The 18,509-nt window shown below is 38.4% G+C and overlaps 2 protein-coding genes across 6 annotated transcripts in view; both read right to left on the reverse strand.

Annotated features, from left to right (window-relative positions):
• LOC142337179 (cytoglobin-like) overlaps positions 1–18,509 on the reverse strand; it is a 141,822-nt gene that overhangs the window by 13,280 nt on the left and 110,033 nt on the right. The gene's annotated exons all lie outside the window — the stretch shown is intronic.
• Positions 14,311–18,096, reverse strand: LOC142337178 (uncharacterized). Its single transcript, XM_075386286.1, has 3 exons — positions 16,984–18,096; positions 16,472–16,680; positions 14,311–15,276 (listed from the first exon to the last, which is right to left on the reverse strand). The coding sequence occupies exons 1-3, from the start codon at positions 17,080–17,082 to the stop codon at positions 14,466–14,468; spliced, it is 1,119 nt and encodes a 372-aa protein (XP_075242401.1). The 5' UTR covers positions 17,083–18,096; the 3' UTR covers positions 14,311–14,465.

Here is an 18,509-nt window from a genome sequence, read left to right on the forward strand (position 1 = left end):
TCTGGATCAGTTGCACGCATCCCCAGTCAGTGGGGGGCACTTTGCTGTAGAGAAGACATTAAGGAGAATCCGCCAACGTTTCTGGTGGCCACACATGAGACAAGATGTTGAAAAGAAGCTCGCATGGTGTCTACCGTGTGCAGCTAGGACTACAGCTGGGAGAAAGAGGATTGGAGGACTTGTGCCATTTAAAGTTGGGATACGATTCCACATGGTTGCAGCAGATATCTTGGGTCCAGTTACGATGGCCAACGAAACGCGAGCCAAGCACACATTGGTCATGACAGATTTGTTCACGAAGTATGTGGTCAGTGTCCCATTGAAGGGTACTGAAGCAGCTGATGTAGCAAAAGAGATTGTGGAAAGTTGGATTTTGCGATTTGGTGTACCCGACGTACTCCACACGGATCAGGGAAAGAACTTTGGGAGTGAGCTCATGCTGGAGGTCTGCAGGCTGTTGAAAATTGATAAAAACCAGGACCTCACCATATCACCCTCAAGGCAACGGGCAAGTTGAGAGGCACAACCGGGTGATTGCCGACGTCATCTCGAAGTATTGTGCGGACAACCCGCGAACATGGGATAAACTGTTACCCTATTTAAGTTTTATTTACAACACCACAATTCACAGGACAACACAAGCAACTCCCTACAGCCTTGTGTATGGACAGGAGTGCCAGTACCCCATAGACTTATTCTATCCAAAGCCCCACGACGAAGAACTTACAAGAGACAGCTTTGCGGAGGATCTGTCACGTTTATTCAGAGAGGCTCATGCAGCCGCTAGGGAATCTCTAGGAGTAAAGCAGAGGAGGCAGAAGGATCAATACCACAAGAAAGTCTATGGGAAACCATATGAAAAGCAGGGCAAAGTGTGGGTTTACTCAAAGCATAAAGCAAAATCTCGGAAGTTCTTCCTGCCGTGGGAGGGTCCTTATGTAGTTTTAGAACGAACATCGGAGGTTAATTACAAAGTAGCGAAACCAAGTCAAATGGCAAAATGGAGGATACTACACTTTAATATGCTCAAACCGTACTTGGAGGAAGGCGATGCTTGGAGCCCAAAGGAAAAGAAGAGGACTACAGCTCTCAGGTCTGAAGGGTTTCTGGAACATCCAGGCGTAGATCAAGACGATTGGGAAGAAGAGGGATTCGACCTACGCCCAACAGAGCGAAATGCCAGGATGCGACGCCTTGTACAGAGAAGGGGACGAAATGAACGGGTTGATGACGACGTGTCGAACTTGGAGGAACTGCTTCACGAAACAGTTGTAACGGAACCAGCCAGGGTACCGGAGGGAAATCCAACTGATGGAGGCAGGCTGGAAGCGCCAATAACCGCTGATGATGCACGAGTAGAGCCACCTCTTCGTGAACCAGAGCAATTAGCCCAGGACCAGTCCTCTGGCGTTCCTGAACCTAGGGAGGTAACAGTAGTCTCTCCAGATACGGGACATGCAAGACGACCAAGACGAGAGATCCGCCCAGTCATTCGGCTGGGTATTGACGAATAACTAATTTAAATGGGCGAAGGCACTACCACCTACTAACAATTTAACGCAACACTTTTTAGTTATCGACACCAACTAACGACAGGCTGTTTAGGATTCATTCAACTGGACAATGTCGACTTTCAACCTCATTCTGATTTCAATTGCGGTGATGGGACCGATAGAAGCAAGAAAGCTGGACGGTATCTCTTTCAACCATACGGCAGGAGCGGCTTTCACCACGGAGACGCCAGTGATCATAGCTAGTGCCATGGAGTCGACTTGGGTCTCGATCCCATTTCCTATTCTTCCGGCTATCAACAAGACCCACCTAGACTTTGCCTTTCAAGAATTTCAATTCAAGTTTGCGAAACGATGGAATGGTTACTACAAACAACGAATATGTGGAAACAAGGAACTGACGCAGAGCTATATCAATGTCACTTACATAGCACTCAAAGGGATAGAATACGAAGTGGACGACATTGCTCGAGTGCTAGCAGAGATGAAGATACGGGCCGAAACGTTCATCAATGGTTCTTTACACACTCACAGTAGGGAGCGACGATGGGTGAAACCACTGTTGATTGGAGCCGCGGCCGCCATCGTTCTGGCTCCGGTCCTCAAGCAGGGATTCTGTCACTACTTCTCATTCTTTGGATTTTGTGGAGGAAGGCAGGCAATTGACGAATTAGGACGGGAGGCAGAGTTTCTTGACAAAGCTGTCAGGACAATAACTTTGGAAACCGGGGAGCGGATTCATTTGCTTGGGCATTCACTTAACAAGACCCAGAACCAGTTGAAAATGGTTTCTCACGATGCGAACGCGAACTTCCACATGATCCGGGATGCGATGAATCGGTTGTTGGAGGAAACCGATGGAGCTTTGGATGGCCAGCGGCTATGCGTCAGTTCGAAACATCACGATGTCTACCAGGAGGCTTCACGATTTTCAACGGCCATGCTAAATTACTCGCAAGCTTTGAACGTACTGCGCGAGGAACTTATGGTTTTCAAAATCGGGTTGCACAACTTTGGATACATTTTGGATGATGCGTTGTCTTCATTGACAAGGGGACTAATTCCAGCTACCCTAATTCCACCAGAAATATTGCAGAAGGTCCTTGATGGTTTGAAACTGGACACGATGCGGGAAGCCATACCTCGATCCGAGCTGATGACCTACTACGGGTTTGAGCTAGTGGATTCTACGGTGATAACGACCACGGGAATTAATGTACTCGTGAATATCCCTCTTCATCACACTAGCGGATTGTACCATGTCTACCGAGCTGTGGCGTTACCCCAACCTATTGACGATGGAGTTACGGCAACCCAATATTTGTTCCGAAAGTCTCACCTTCTAGCGTCGGAGAGAAGAGACCATTTCGCTGAAGTGTCGGAAGAGAAAATTAATTCGCACTGTGTAGGAACTAATCGTCTGAAGTTGTGTCTGAAACCATTCTCAATGTCCCGAACGAGTGAAGCCACTTGTCTATCCAGCTTGTTTTTCGACCTACCTGCCGCCGCCTTGAAGCTGTGCCCGCAGGAAGTGGTTGTACTACCAGAGGAGCCAACAGCGGACTACTTAGACGATTCGACTTACTTGGTTACAGCCAGGTCTTCTGCCTACAAGTTCTTCAATTTTACTCATGGGTTGAAGCAGACTGGTCATCCAGTTCCTGGATGTCGTAGCTGTTTGCTCCGGCCACCTTGCGATGGACGATTTGAGAACCCCAGTGGAACTCTAATTCTGTACCCGGACCCCAGGACATGTCAGTACAGCAGTGGAATGGTGATCAATATCCAGCAACATCCTTTGCTGCGCACCCTATTTGCTACGCTAAGGAAAGTGGAATCCGAAAAAATGGGAGCAGAGATCCCCAATGCTTTTCGTGATCAGGCTCATGGAGAAATGCTAGAGGTTCTAAGACTTAACCTGATCGAATTGCCCGAAGAGACTGTGGACGAGGAAAGTATGGAGCGGATCTCTCGTCCCTTTGTCGAAGGAATTATTAACCAGCACATGCCTTTCCATTGGAGTGCATATCATAGCCGACCAGCCAATGTCGTGGTGTGGTTCTTATTAGCCATAGTCCTGTTCTTCATGGCATACCTTTTCTATCGATCTTGTATGAAGAACCCCGCCCCGCTGTATAAGAGACCTTTCCGACGACAAATGAACCGCTTTCCGTGGTCGAGGATACCCCGAGATGACAGTACTGACTTTTCAACGAGACCTGGCACCGGTCAACCTGGCTTTTCACCACCTTTTGGAGCTCCACCCAGCTTCAACTCGATCTACGAACTGAATGAGGCGGCTATCTCGCCGGCGTCGATGTCGGAGACCCCAAGACGTGACACAAGCACGGGAATGGGTATGAGAGTGAAGAGAGTGTCGCTACCCCAGGAGAAGTCTTTCTCACCTGGTGAACAATTGCGTGGTGGGGAGTTATGAGAAGTAACCGGTTCCCTGTACTAGTGGATAATACTCAGACTTAAGCTTGCATACTTTGACCTTGGTTACTCTGACTTCGACTTCTTATGTGGTAGGCCTTAATCACCCTTTCATTCTAGTGTTTAATCAGAGTATTACTTGCTACTTTCATTGTATATAGATTAAAAGAATTGAAGCGCCAGCCTAAGAACAACCCCCCACGAATGCACTAATTGATATCAATTGTTTTAAGGAGTATGCAGGGTAACTCCAATGGGTTTTTACAATCCCCCTTAACTTCTAGGCCGAATGGGTATAAAACTGCGCTTCATTGTAAAAACTTTTTTTATTCAGTGTTACTTGTATATACGAGATCTAAATGATCTTATTTTAAAATCCCAAACTCTCGAAAACTGATCGATGGATAAAAGGAAGAAAAACTAAAATATTTTAAGTATAAGATACGTAGGCATCGGTAAGGCTACAAGAGTAAAGGGAGAAGTAAGTATGGAAAAGAGGGTTGAACTACAGGAGGGAGGCAAGCAAGGATTATTCCTTTCTGCGGTTGGGGAACACAACTCGTGGTCTCAAATCATCTAGTAAGCTTATGACATGCCACGAGCTATTCAACTGACCCAATTTAATTAGGCCTTCGATCAAGCTGAGAAATTCGTAAGTCTCGTATGTGCTAAACATTAAGCTATCAGTTGAGTGAGGGTCAATGACAATAGTAAAGTCGTAATAATTTCTGGGATTTTCCTGAATTTGAATATTAGAAAATCCCTCCCCAACCAAAGTTTCTAACGCCGGAACGTAATAGTTGGTGTTGGTCATTTGTATTTGGTTTGCTGTTATAAGATGTAAGGTGCTGTTTAAATTACAGCTTTGGAACAATGAGATATTTATACAGTAGAAGTCAAAATAAGCACGCGTTGGTCGTACAAAGAAGTGATTTCTGTTCATTTTTTTGTTGCTGTTGAAAATTAACGAGCTCTATTCAGCTTTGAGTTGATTGTTCTGTAAGCAACCATTAAAGAATAATGAGATTCAAGAAGAATGAAATTAGAGCAAGTGACCGAGGAGAGGATAAACTGTGTGGAGAATGAAAAAATCACAAGTAGACAATTCATTTTGTTCTCTTTATCTTTTTGCTGAAGTTCAGTAACTTAGGCTTCAGAGAGTTGAAGAGTGAAGTTATAAAAGCCAACACCCGTTCGCGATGGATCTAACTAAGTACCCGGTGATCCCCGTATACCACCCGAATGAGTTCGAGGATGAGGAGAAATGGGTGTGGGATTCCTTTATGTTGGGACTGAGGTTACGAATCAAAATGATTCGCGTGTCCTTCCACTATCTGATAGTGGAGTTGAGGGAAGACGGTGGATTAATCCTTCTGGAGGAGGGGAGTGGCCCGTGGCACGAGCTGAGGGGCTTCCTGTCGAAGGATTGGTCGGCCAATTCCGGTGGGATTGCAGAAGAGGGCGATAGAGATAGTTCCTTCCATCCAAGTGTTAGCTCAGAGAGCATCGATTCGCTGAGGCTGGGGTCTACCGACAGACTTACCAGCTACTCCTCCTACTTCGAAGAGCTATCGACGGAGTCGGAGAGTGGAGGAATTTTTGAACTAGAGGCTATTTCCAGCGAACATGACTGCGTTTTTGTCAGCTAAAGTTTCGCGATTGATCAAAAGAGGCTGAGTTGATCCTAAACTCTATAGCATATTGCTCTTATAACCAAATTAAAGCGAATGGGACAGGGGGTTAGGGTAGCATGAGTACAGTAATTAGTCTTTTCATAAGTTTAGCAATTATTCGGGAGAATAATAGTGTAGAAGGGAGGAGTGTAGAATTCGGAAAATCTGATTTTCGACTTCTAGAGCGGCAATCGTACCATTGAGATGAGACAAAGGTCATAGGTTCCTTTTCATTTTCCCAACTTTAGTTCAGCCAGGTTTTAGAGAGTGATGTATAGATATAATATGCCAAGTTTCATTGTGATACTATAATTTTTGGAGAAGGGAGCTGAGAAACTATTTCATAGGTATAATCTGAAATGAGCTGGAACATGAAGATGACCGATTGATTAATTGGTAGCGTCATAAGTCTGATACTGCTTTTGTTTTAGTTTGAATAGCTTGAGTAGAAGTCAGCAATGTATAAAGAAGGCGTTCAGGTCATTCAATTGTTCTTTTGAAGTCATAACGAACTTTACATAAGTGAGGACCATTTGTTGTCCATAGCAGCGGTTTGAACAAAGTTGTTGTTCACGCGTTGTAATACGTCGTGATTCGAGTAGTTGCTAAGAGGGAGCAAACCAACATGGTTGTTGTTGTGGCAGCAGAGCTATAGAAGGCTCCGAATAACTCTGACATCGTAGAGGAGTTCAACTTGAGTAACAAAATGAGAGAGAGGAATAGCTGTTGTCAAGTGAAGTTGGTCTTTCTTGATAGAAGAAAGACTTTCGTAAAGAATATCGAGAGCCAAGAACGAGAGATTCGTGAGGCTGATATCAGAGCAGACAACTTTACTTATTCAGTTGGATTTAGAGAGTTTGGGATCTTGTGATAAATTCCAATATAGTAATTTGAATTATTTTCTGTTGCTTAAAACTCAATTGATTTTTTCTTGAATCTATTGATTTATTCTATCAAATTATATCAATTTATCTTTGAGCAACCGAGTTGATTCTGTGCCGGAGACAGAGCAAGCCGGGGACACCGTGAGTAAACTTTGAAGAAAACCTTTCCACCAAAATAAACCTTTCAAGTTAGGATTTCGGGTGGTAGTGTCTCCCCGACTATTAACCTAGTCTAAATACGAAATTCTACAGAATGGCAGAATTTCCAATTACAGACTCCCCAGATTACTTTTTTTATGTAACCTAAAGCCATTCAATAACCGGAATTATAACATCATGTGAGGCTGATTTTTATGTGGAGTTTATACTGAGAAACCACCAATTGACCTATATAGCATAATGATTGCCGGTTTTTTTAGCTCTGCTGAATATAGGGCAGATAGAGACGATTTGAATAAGATGTTTTTACTCATTTATCACACTAGGCTATTCAACTATTGCATATTGTAACCTTATTTTCACTTTTTAAATACTAGCATATATAACGAACTTGACTTATCTCAGAACTTGCCTTACTTTTCCCATCCCAAGTTTATATGATTACATCTCTTACTATGCCAACAATTATGTTCAATGAATGGTCATAAAAAACTCTTTGGTTGTCAAACATAACAACTGAACTTATCTACTAATGACTGCAGAAGTTTTAACGGATGAGATCTTATCAGTCTTTGCATGACTAAAATATCGCTGCAAGATAAATTTTTGTAATAAGAACGATACTACGTTTCCATCTCTTTTGCTAATCAAATTGATATCAATCTAACTCAAATCAGGAAAAATAACCCAGAACATTCCGGTTTCCGGCACTCTTAATCTACATCAGAGGCTTTGGTGTCTTGTAAAGATGTCCAATTGCTAGATGAACAAATTCACCGCGAATTAATTTCAAACATCTGGTGTCTCGTAATTACAAATTATACGCAAAACAAATCTCAAGAGGCTCACGATGCAAAAACATTCAAAGATTTGACAAAAAGGCAAACACATGACAGAGAAAAAGCCCGCCTTTTGTTACTGCCACTTCCACAAGCAGAGAATGGCGTGTACCAAAGCCTATTCCTGCACTAGACCCTTCACATGCGAACGAATGAATGTCTAGGAAGATTGAAATACCCTTTAAGAAATCCGATTTAAGATGGTGAATGAAAATGCCTGTGTTGCAAAGAACCACATGATTGAATTAGAGATTTTGCTGCAGTTTTCTTGTCTGCAACTCGTCTTCACATGTCGTAGAGAAATGAAATTTAATTTTTGAAAGCAAACTCAGACCAAGTGATTTTTTAAGCCATCTCGGACGGCCGGAAAACCAGCTGCTTTTGACTGTACCGGGACTTCATAGTTGCAGTCAACAAAAAATTTCAATGCGGCAGGGAAGGCAGAGATATCGCTCAAAACAGCTGAAGCGTGACACGGAAAGGCTTGTCACGCTAAATGCTATGAACAGGGCATTTTTTGTACCGCTCGCTGAAGAGAATGTCGTGGGTCTGCCATTCTTTTTGCAAAAAAACTCTCAAATACTGACAGTCTCGCGCAATTTGACCAGATGTAATTGCGACTCGATAATAGAAGAGTCCAGCTTGATTCATTTCTGATGAATTGTGCAGCAAATGTTAGATTTCGTAATGTGTCGAGAGCTATTTAGTAATCGGAATTTTTGAATCAGACAATAAATGAGAAGTCAATTGAAAATTTGCTGCTGAAATAGAGCAATGTTCATAAAACAACTATCACCTCGACAAGATTCAAAGTTTTGATTTTACTTTTATCTAAAAAAGTGCAGCAATAACTGAGGATCAATTTTTGGTAATGGGTCAACTGAATTCAGGAATCAAATTGTAAAAAATCTTTCCACCGGTCAAATATTGAGAACGAAACAACAGCAACAAATGCTTCTTTTAAAAGCTTTGTGATTCCCTTGTCCACACAACAGCAACTGCTTTTTTAGAAACCATTTGATTCCGTTGACACCAAAAGTTTTGTTTTTAACTTTTATTCGTCAACCAATAATCTTTTCATTTCTTTTGCATTGAATTGCCTTCCAAAATTAGTTGTGGAAGACTGCAAAACCGACTAAATCTTGTTATATCAAGGGGTGCCACATGAAACAGTGGTTGGTTTTTTTGTCCATCGTTTATGTAAATGACATGAACGTTTTCGATGGAGAAGATATTAATGTCATTAAATATGAAATGATACAAAGTTTTTCATCGCAAACAAATCATTTGATCATGCAAAGAGTTGTGTTTCCGCTAATTTGATTTCAGAATACAAAGTTTTTACTCTGATGGTTATCGTCAATTTCCTCGAAAACAAATTTTTGTTGTTAATAAAGAAAGGTTTCGCAACACAATGCTTATTCAAAGGAGAACACTACATAATAAAGTATATAAAACGTTGTCTTCCCTTGAGTTGTCCTTTTTTGGTTGTAGAAGTGGTAAATACATAATAAGCACGTAGTATTCAATTATTTTGCTCGCCAAATGTTTCTTGAACTAATTAATTAGTATATTGAGATATCTTTTGTAAGAAAATCAAAGCTAATGATTCTTTAAGCAATTTCGTAATTGTACCCAGCTACAGAAATAGCAATGTATCCTGCCAAATTTTTATTAAAAAAGTTGTTTTCTGTATTGGAAAATCTGTTCAGGTTAAGTTCACTCTGAACTCTAGATAGCATGGCTGTGTCAGCAGGCGAATGCTGGAAAAGGCCACTAACGCTAGAGCCATTCCGGGGAGAAGAAAAACGGATCCGCTAATTCGACGAGAAAAATGGCGTATACAAATCAAATTTCCTATTCTGTTGAACGAAAGCATTATTCAGAGAGCTTTTTTTGCTAAATTTTGATTAAAAACGTGCGTTATGGGCCTGATTTCATAGGAAAAAATTTGGATGCAAAGGTGGGACCAAATGCGGAAAGTGAAAGACAGCCAATCAAATTAACATAGCGTTGTGAATTATGTCGAAGAACAAAATTGCCAAAAATATGTCGGAAAAAAGAACATCATGTGTCGAGATAAACCGTGGAAACAATGTACCCAAAAACTGTATTTTGTACTTGAGTATCGAGAAAGAGTGACGTTGCATAGTTGCTACAAAAAACCGTTTACCGAAATCAAATGGATAAAAACAAAGAAACCGTGCAAGGTGATGCACGAAATAATGAAAACTTTCAGCATATAAGGTCAAAAGAGACAGCAATCTTTGCGTAATATCTGATAAGATGAAAATTCTGGTAAGAGATAACTCAATGAAAACAAAAAAAAAACATTTTTTCCAAAGATTTTTTTCCTTTTTGCAACGATAGTGATAAATTTCATCTCTTCTTGCTTGATCCTCTGTCTTGGAGTAACCTTAACATGTAACCTTGCGATTCAAGAAAAATCGCGTAAAAAGAAGCAAGCTGAAGAAATCTGATCAAGGATATATAAAGCTGTAGAGAACAGACTCCATTAAACATGGAAAAAATACAGCAGATGAGGAAGTTCATAAAGCATTGAACTCCTCCATTCCCCAGTACCTTGAAAGAAAATTACTGCCGATGTTACTGCCTTCCTCACAAAAGAATGCTATCATGTATGATATGAAAAGATAGAGCACGATAAACATTTTTTATCAAGTTTCTTATCAAATCCTACACAATAAATTATCCCCTTGCCCGATATCTCACTGATATCAGATGAACACAAATATGAGCAAAACTTTAAAGTTTGAAACACTTCTTCCGTGAATTTCCTAGGAAGGTAGCAAAAACAGTCTATTTGAGTTGGTCAATACTCTTGACGTGTTTTTTTGAATGTTTTTGAAAAAAAAATAATTTAAGTCAGACATGATGGCAGAACTTTAGAGCACAGAAACAGAAAAAGCAGTCAAGAATACTTGCATGACATTATAAGCCCTCACTTGATTGACTATAATTACCATTTCGCTAGTTTTTCAAACAATGATGTAAAGGCATTGTAAAATATAATACAGATTATAAGTTTTTATTGCATGACATATGCGAAATTATTGAGTAATAGCATTTACCAATCAGCATAAGCTTTCCTTTATTACCATATTCCACACTGTAAGGCAAAAAGAGATGAAGAGATAAATTGCACTGAATAATACATATTATTTGGAAGGGGAGCTGTTTGGTAATGTGAGTACTACGTCGGAAACAAGAACAAAAGGCAACGCAGAATACTATGGAAATATCACTTCGTCAGAAGAAAAGTGCGTTGAGATAATATCAATGTTAAAATCACATTTCTAAGATAAACCGAAAAGTCTGCATATTCAATTTGCAATACCGAAGAGATGTCCGAATGGATTCCAGTAAATGCATTTTTTCTCGTTAAAAATTTAGCGATTATGTGGAACGATTGAGATTTAAGGTCTCTGAGTACGCTAAACGTGATAATTCAATCTAGTGCATTTTGCGGTCTTCAGGTCAAAATCATTAGAATCTATTCTTCTATGAGTAATCTTGAGTTCTATATTATTAAATTTGATCAGATTAATGAAGTTGAAGGGAGAAACGAGGTCTATGTGAAGGGAACTGTTTATCATATAAGGTCAACAGAGACAAAACTTTTTGTGCAATATCTGGTAAGTTGAAAGTTCCGGCAAAAGATAACTCAATGAAAACAAAATAAACTTTTTCCATAAATTTTTTTCCATTTTGCAACGATAGTCATATAGTTCAACAATTCTTGACCTTCCTTCTATTTTGGAAGAGCTTTATCAAGTAACCATCTGATCCAAGACAAATTGTGTAAAAAAGAAGCAAACTGAAATATCTGATATGGCTATACAAACTTGTAGAGAACAGACTCCATTAAACATGGAAAAAATACTGCAGATGACGAAGTTCCCAAAGCATTGAACTCCTCCAATCCCCAGTATTTCGAGAAAAATTACTGCCAATGTTCTGATATATTGATCACAAAGAAGTTTTATCATTTATGATATGAAAAGATACAACATGATCAACATTTTTTGTAATTGTCATATCAAATCTTACGAAATAAAAAATCCCCTTGCCCATTATATCACTGATATCAGATAAACAGTTATATGAACAGAATTTTAAAATTTGAAAACACCTCCATCGTGAGTTTTCTAGGAAGTTAGCATAGAAAGTCTTTTTGAGTTGTTCATTATTTTTGACGTGCTTTTTAAAAATCTTTTTGAAAAAAAATTCATGGCAGAAACTGTAAGCACAAACTGAAAAAGCAGTCAAAAATTCTTACATGAATTTATGAGCTCTCACTTCTACCAGATTGAATACAATTACCATTTTGATAGTTTTTGAAATGATGATATAAAATCATTTTAAGGGATAATACCTACTATACAGTTTTATTGTATCATTTATGCAGTAATACTGTATAATAACATCTATTAATAATTATAAGCGTTCCTTTATCACTATATTCCACACTGTAAGGCGAGAAGAATTACAGAGGTACATTGCACCAAATTTGTTAGGGTAGCTGGTTGGCAATGTGAGTACTCCGTCGCCAACGAAAAAAATAAGAATTATAAAGATGGCATAAATTTGTTAAATATCTTTTTTATCAACTGAGAGAAGTCAATTGAAAATTTGCTGCTGAAATAGAGCAATGTTCATAAAACAACTATCACCTCGACAAGATTCAAAGTTTTGATTTTACTTTTATCTAAAAAAGTGCAGCAATAACTGAGGATCAATTTTTGGTAACGGGTCAACTGAATTCAGGAATCAAATTGTAACAAATCTTTCCACCGGTCAAATATTGAGAACGAAACAACAGCAACAAATGCTTCTTTTAAAAGCTTTGTGATTCCATTGTCCACACAACAGCAACTGCTTTTTTAGAAACCATTTGATTCCGTTGACACCAAATTTTTGTTTTTAAATTTATTCGTCAACCAATAATCTTTTCATTTCTTTTGCATTGAATTGCCTTCCAAAATTAGTTGTGGAAGACTGCAAAACCGACTAAATCTTGTTATATCAAGGGGTGCCACATGAAACAGTGATTGGTTTTTTTGTCCATCGTTTATGTAAATGACATGAACGTTTTCGATGGAGAAGATATCAATGTCATTAAATATGAAATGATACAAAGTTTTTCATCGCAAACACATCATTTGATCATGCAAAGAGTTGTGTTTCCGCTAATAAGATAACTCATTGAAAACAAAATAAATTTTTTCCATAAATTTTTTTCCATTTTGCAACGATAGTCATATAGTTCAACAATTCTTGACCTTCTATTTTGGAAGAGCTTTATCAAGTAACCATCTGATCCAAGACAAATTGTGTAAAAAAGAAGCAAACTGAAAAATCTGATATGGCTATACAAACTTGTAGAGAACAGACTCCATTAAAGATGGAAAAAATACTGCAGATGACGAAGTTCCCAAAGCATTGAACTCCTCCAATCCCCAGTATTTCGAGAAAAATTACTGCCAATGTTCTGATATATTGATCACAAAGAAGTTTTATCATTTATGATATGAAAAGATACAACATGATCAACATTTTTTGTAATTGTCATATCAAATCTTACGAAATAAAAAATCCCCTTGCCCATTATATCACTGATATCAGATAAACAGTTATATGAACAGAATTTTAAAATTTGAAAACACCTCCATCGTGAGTTTTCTAGGAAGTTAGCATAGAAAGTCTTTTTGAGTTGTTCATTATTTTTGACGTGCTTTTTAAAAATCTTTTTGAAAAAAAATTCATGGCAGAAACTGTAAGCACAAACGGAAAAAGCAGTCAAAAATTCTTACATGAATTTATGAGCCCTCACTTCTACCAGATTGAATACAATTACCATTTTGATAGTTTTTGAAATGATGATATAAAATCATTTTAAGGGATAATACCTACTATACAGTTTTATTGTATCATTTATGCAGTAATACTGTATAATAACATCTATTAATAATTATAAGCGTTCCTTTATCACTATATTCCACACTGTAAGGCGAGAAGAATTACAGAGGTACATTGCACCAAACATTCAACCTCATTTGTTAGGGTAGCTGGTTGGTAATGTGAGTACTCCGTCGCCAACGAAAAAAATAAGAATTATAAAGATGGCATAAATTTGTTAAATATCTTTTTTATCAACTGAAGAAACTTTAATTGGGTATCTTGTTGTTAAGAACATGTGTTTGGAACGAAAAAAGAGTTGACACATTTTTGGTGAAATTTATTTTACCTAAAATACTTCAATTTGATGTACTTTTTCATGTGATAATTCAAACCTTTTGTTGTATATTTTAGTCATGGTATTTCTTGCATGATTTCCACATAAGCCATCGAATGGAAATTTAAGAATGAAATTTAACTATAAGCCGTTCTTTATTCAAATTGTAACGAAAACGGGAAAATTTCAATGGTTTTGAATGCGATTTTATTAATTGTTTGTCAAAAATCGTCATTACTTTGCGGATTTTCTCTTTGATGCGTTGAATCATACAAAAATGCTAATGCACAGCCAGCCCCTGGGAGATTATCTATACCGAAAAAGGAATATTACGGCGTTAATAGTCACTTGATTTTCCACTCCAAAAAATTTTTGAGTGACTTTCCTCGGCAGAATTACTTTATAATAATTGAAAAGAGCCCGCAAAAATATACGTTAATATCCCCCCTCTCCTACTCCCGCACAATAGGGAACCACTTCCACTCTCGAAAACCCCTCTCCCCTTTAGAAAATTTAACCATTTCACCTCTAGGTAAAAGGCAAAATGAAAAATGACGGAAAAGGACTTTTTAATCACCAACATATGCAGGTTAAAATCCATAAAAGGAAAGCGGAAAATGGTATAAAATTACAAATTTTTCACATTAAAGGCAGATTTATAAAGCTATTCGAGTTCAACAAAAAGCTATGTAATATAAAGCGTTTGCTTATTTACTTTCGGCAGTTTTGACAGTGTCAACAATTGACCAAATATTTTTGATAGGAGTTTTAATAGCGCTTTTATTCTGAGGTTGTGTAATGATTTCACGCGGCAGTTTGTGAACTTCTGCTTTTATCACTTGCACTTCGGGTGAAATATTAGAAAATCTAGAATGTTCTCTAGGTAAAACTGAAGGTTTTGGTGGTGATGCTGTTGTTGTTTCTGTTATTGTTGGTTTGTTTACAATGAGAGTTTGAATTCGGTCCTGTTCTTTGTTGACAACTAGTTGTGTGTGGGGTTCGTGGTGACTTATTTTGGGTCTTCCCGGGTCGACAGAGCTAGGCAGCCCTAAAGAATTTAGGGCTTCTCTGTGACTTAATAGGTAATCGTGAATGGCAGTAGGTGATAGACCCTGATGGTTAATTGGAAGCACTCTGATTGGCTGAACTGTCGCGGGTTGTGGACCAATCAAATTAGCCGCCGCTGACGGCAAAATTTTTGGAATAGCTGCAGTAGGCGGGGGGTAAAATTGAGGGGCAGTTATCAACGGTGGGTAAAGAGAGAACGGATAAAAGTCGTGAAGAAAATCGTGTTCAGGTCTTCGTTCCTTTTTGAGACGCCTGCGGGCGTTCGCAAACCAGGTGCTTACTTGGGTCAAGGTCATCTTAGTCACAATTGATAGCATTAATTTCTCGCTTTTCGTAGGGTACGGGTTATCCCTGTTCTCTTCGAGCCATACTCTTAATGGATACGTGTTTTCTTTGACCGCAGTTGCACTGTTGGTCTGAGATCCACTGTTATTTGCTAGAAGTCCATACCTGAAAAATCCACTTCTGTAAAACGCGCCTTAGATTTTTAGGGACTGTTTGCTTTTCCTGTGTGCATTATAATCAACTATCATTGCCCTGATACCTTTTAATGGTATGCTATAATTGTAATGGTCAGTCCCACCTCTTATCAGCCTGTGTCAATTGTTATCAATGCTAGCGTGCTTTTTAGTCAAATTTCATTTCAGTTCTGATATATTAAAGATACCCAGGCTGAGGTGCCAGACGGAAGCAAGTATGTCCAGACCGTCCCAGATGGAAGGTGCCTATGTCCAGACTTTCGTGCGTTCATTGGTTAATAATATTGATTTTATTAATTTATAGGTTAACGTATATCCGAAAATACAGGAGAACGACCATAAGTTTCCAATAATACTCACCTCAACAAACCATCAAACTTTTTATTTAAATTCTTTTTTTAGTTTTTTTACATTACTTATAGACAACAAGGTGTAACTCAGCTAAATTTATGAACCTCCAAACAAATCATCGTTGAATCAGTCTAAAGACACTATTTCGTTTCTGGATGGCCAATACTCTGTGCCCCAAATTACACTGGCTTGTTTTCATTTGCGAGTAAAATTTGCTGCACCAAAAAAATTCTTTGGCATGACTCTCGCCTAGTTGTGCTTTATATTCGATTGGAACTTCGGGTTAATCACTTGTAACATTTGAATTGCGCGGCATAAAAAGCTGGTATACTCCTATAGTCATCACCTGTTAGGAAGTTCAGACTAAAGATCGGCGTACGAGTGTTTTTCAGACTTAACAAGATAAATTTAGCATGGTGGAACTCATAAATTATTTCAGTGATGCATGGTTTCAGAATTGAGTTTGTGTTTTTCTATTAAAAGGTACTGGTTCAGCGCTGAAACTCCTCTGAGACTCAAGTCTAGGCCAGATGACAACCAAATTGCAAATCCTATGCCTTGACAAGTTTTAAGAGAGTGGAAAAACTGATGAAGTTATTGATTTACAGCCATTTGAGTATTAAACCAAAAAGATTTTAAACGTGTTTTGACGAAAATTTTGGCTGCTTCCAACTATGGAGACCCACATAATTATAACCCCCAATAGAATAATTACGCTAAATGTAAAATTACTAGGTGCCCCTCAAAACACTGGGGAGTTTTAATGGGAGAGAGCCAAAGTAAAGAAAATGGATATAATGAACATCATCACTCACTTGAGAATGAACTCCTCTTCACGTGTGAGAACTTTTGCTGCCCCATTGCCGTGTGCTGTTGTGACTGCAGCTGCAGTGGCTACACAAGATACACATCTGCACAGTTTAGCGTGATGACTACCTCCCCCTCCTCCCACGCACTGCTGGTGTGTGACGTCACAAAATGAAGCTCCTGTAGCCACAACATTGGCTGCTTTGTCCATGTGTGCCTGAAAAAATTCTGAAACTTAATAATCGATTGCTATTCGATTTCTGGATAATTGTTTTTATTATTGTGTTCCTAAAACGCTCAAAATTCTAAATTGGCTATGAAGTCCCCCTTTACTGGCAACGTCGTGACCAAACTTTTTTGAGCTATACTGGCCATAGTCGATGGTTATTGCAAAAATGCGTATTTGTTTGACCAAATAAGGTTATGAAAGTAGCATTTCTCTTCAAAGGGGAGGGCAGGGGAGAGGACTGGTAGAAGAAATCAGAGAGATTTGAATATAGACGAAAATAATGTAACTAACCACAAGTTGTGCGTGTTGATTGGCAGCGGCGGCAGCAACAGCATTTGATTGATGTTGATTCAAAGCAGCCGCTAATTCCAATGTCCGCTGTACCTGCATCCTATCTCAAATGTTCTAATATAATTTTGTTGATGAAGCGACCTCTGTTGTAACGCGACCTTGTTGTCGATTCTTTATCAACACGTCGAGGTTTGTTGCACTGCTTAGGATTCGCTATCACAAAGTCGACGTCAGTTGGCTCTGGTTACGATTCTCTGTTCTTGGTTGATACGTCGACGATACCTTTTTGGTTTTCGATATGGTCTCGATTTGGTTTTCGATACGTTGTCTTGATTTGGTTTTCGATATGTTGTCTTGATTTGGTTTTCGATATGTTGTCTTGATTTGGTTTTCGATATCTTGTTGTATATGTCGTTGTTTCTTGGTAGTTGTTATCGTGTCACAATCATGATAAACTTGTCGTTCGGTTTTATGGTTCTCAAAAGGCACAGAGTTTTTCAACGGTTCTGTGATTTGTCCACAAATTTTCCCAGACAATTAATTAGTTGCAAGATATCAATTAGCATAGATTATCAAAGTTTTAATGTTATTTGCTGAGCAACTTTTTTTGATGAACAGAGATTATCAATCTGTAACGAAAGCTGGTCTAGAAGTTCTATAACATGTCCTGTAAAAGACACAAAGTTATTTGTTGGCAAAAATCAGCTTCAATTTTTATTGGACGATGTTTTCGAGCGGAACAGAAACGTCGTTGGTCAAGTTAACAACATGCGAAAAATTAGTTATAACTTGGTTATCAATAATAATAATAATAACTTTTTGGTAACAAAACGTCGGGGGGAGTTTATTTACAACGTGAATGGTCGGACTGGTTGTTTATACTTTTCAATCAACTAATTCTTTGTAGCTTGGAGAATTTTATTGAGTGTGATTTGAACTGTGGTTAAGTAAGTTATGGTAGTGTAAAAATTGACAACAACTATTAGCGATCAAGTGGCGAAAACAATCTAGAAACTTGTTAAAACTACAGTTTACAATGAGCGCCATTGTTAACTATGTAATCAACAGAAACTCAAGTCTTATCCATTGTGCCTGTGCATCAGCACAGGTGAATTGATTAATAACACAGGTGTAAAAAGTCGGCTCTTATCACGTAATTGAGGATAAGTTTAATTTTGATCTTGTTTTGATCGCTTTGTAATAACAGCTCGATAGCTAATTAGTTTTTACCTTTCGAGAGCTTATTTTGCTTTAAAGCAACTTTTCCCCTCTCTGTTAAAAAGCCAATTGAAAGACAAAAGAAGCAAAGTTTGTAAGAAAGTGTGAAAAAATTAGCCAAATTACACAACTTTTTACAACATAAGTTCGGTATACTTGGCGGTTTGTTAAGCCTCAAACAAAAATTCATAACCCATCATTAATAATTTTTACTACTTGGCGTTAATACTTATTAGCTAGTTATAAGTGGTTATAAGATGTAATAAAACACTTAAGCTATTTAAAATTTATTACCTGTGGCAAGTACA

The sequence above is a fragment of the Convolutriloba macropyga genome, chromosome 3, assembly GCF_964194025.1.
Source record: "Convolutriloba macropyga chromosome 3, txConMacr16.3, whole genome shotgun sequence".
Classification (NCBI taxonomy): Eukaryota; Metazoa; Xenacoelomorpha; order Acoela; family Convolutidae; genus Convolutriloba; species Convolutriloba macropyga.

What these genes read in the sequence shown, in the direction of transcription:
- LOC142337178 (XM_075386286.1), bottom strand. Translation starts at nt 17,082, where the DNA reads ATGCAGGTACAGCGGACATTGGAATTAGCGGCTGCTTTGAATCAACAT. An exon ending in ATCAACACGCACAACTTGTG is followed by an intron (nt 16,681 to 16,983) that starts GTTAGTTACATT and finishes GAATTTTTTCAG; the next exon opens with GCACACATGGACAAAGCAGC. An exon ending in GAAGAGGAGTTCATTCTCAA is followed by an intron (nt 15,277 to 16,471) that starts GTGAGTGATGAT and finishes TGGATTTTTCAG; the next exon opens with GTATGGACTTCTAGCAAATA.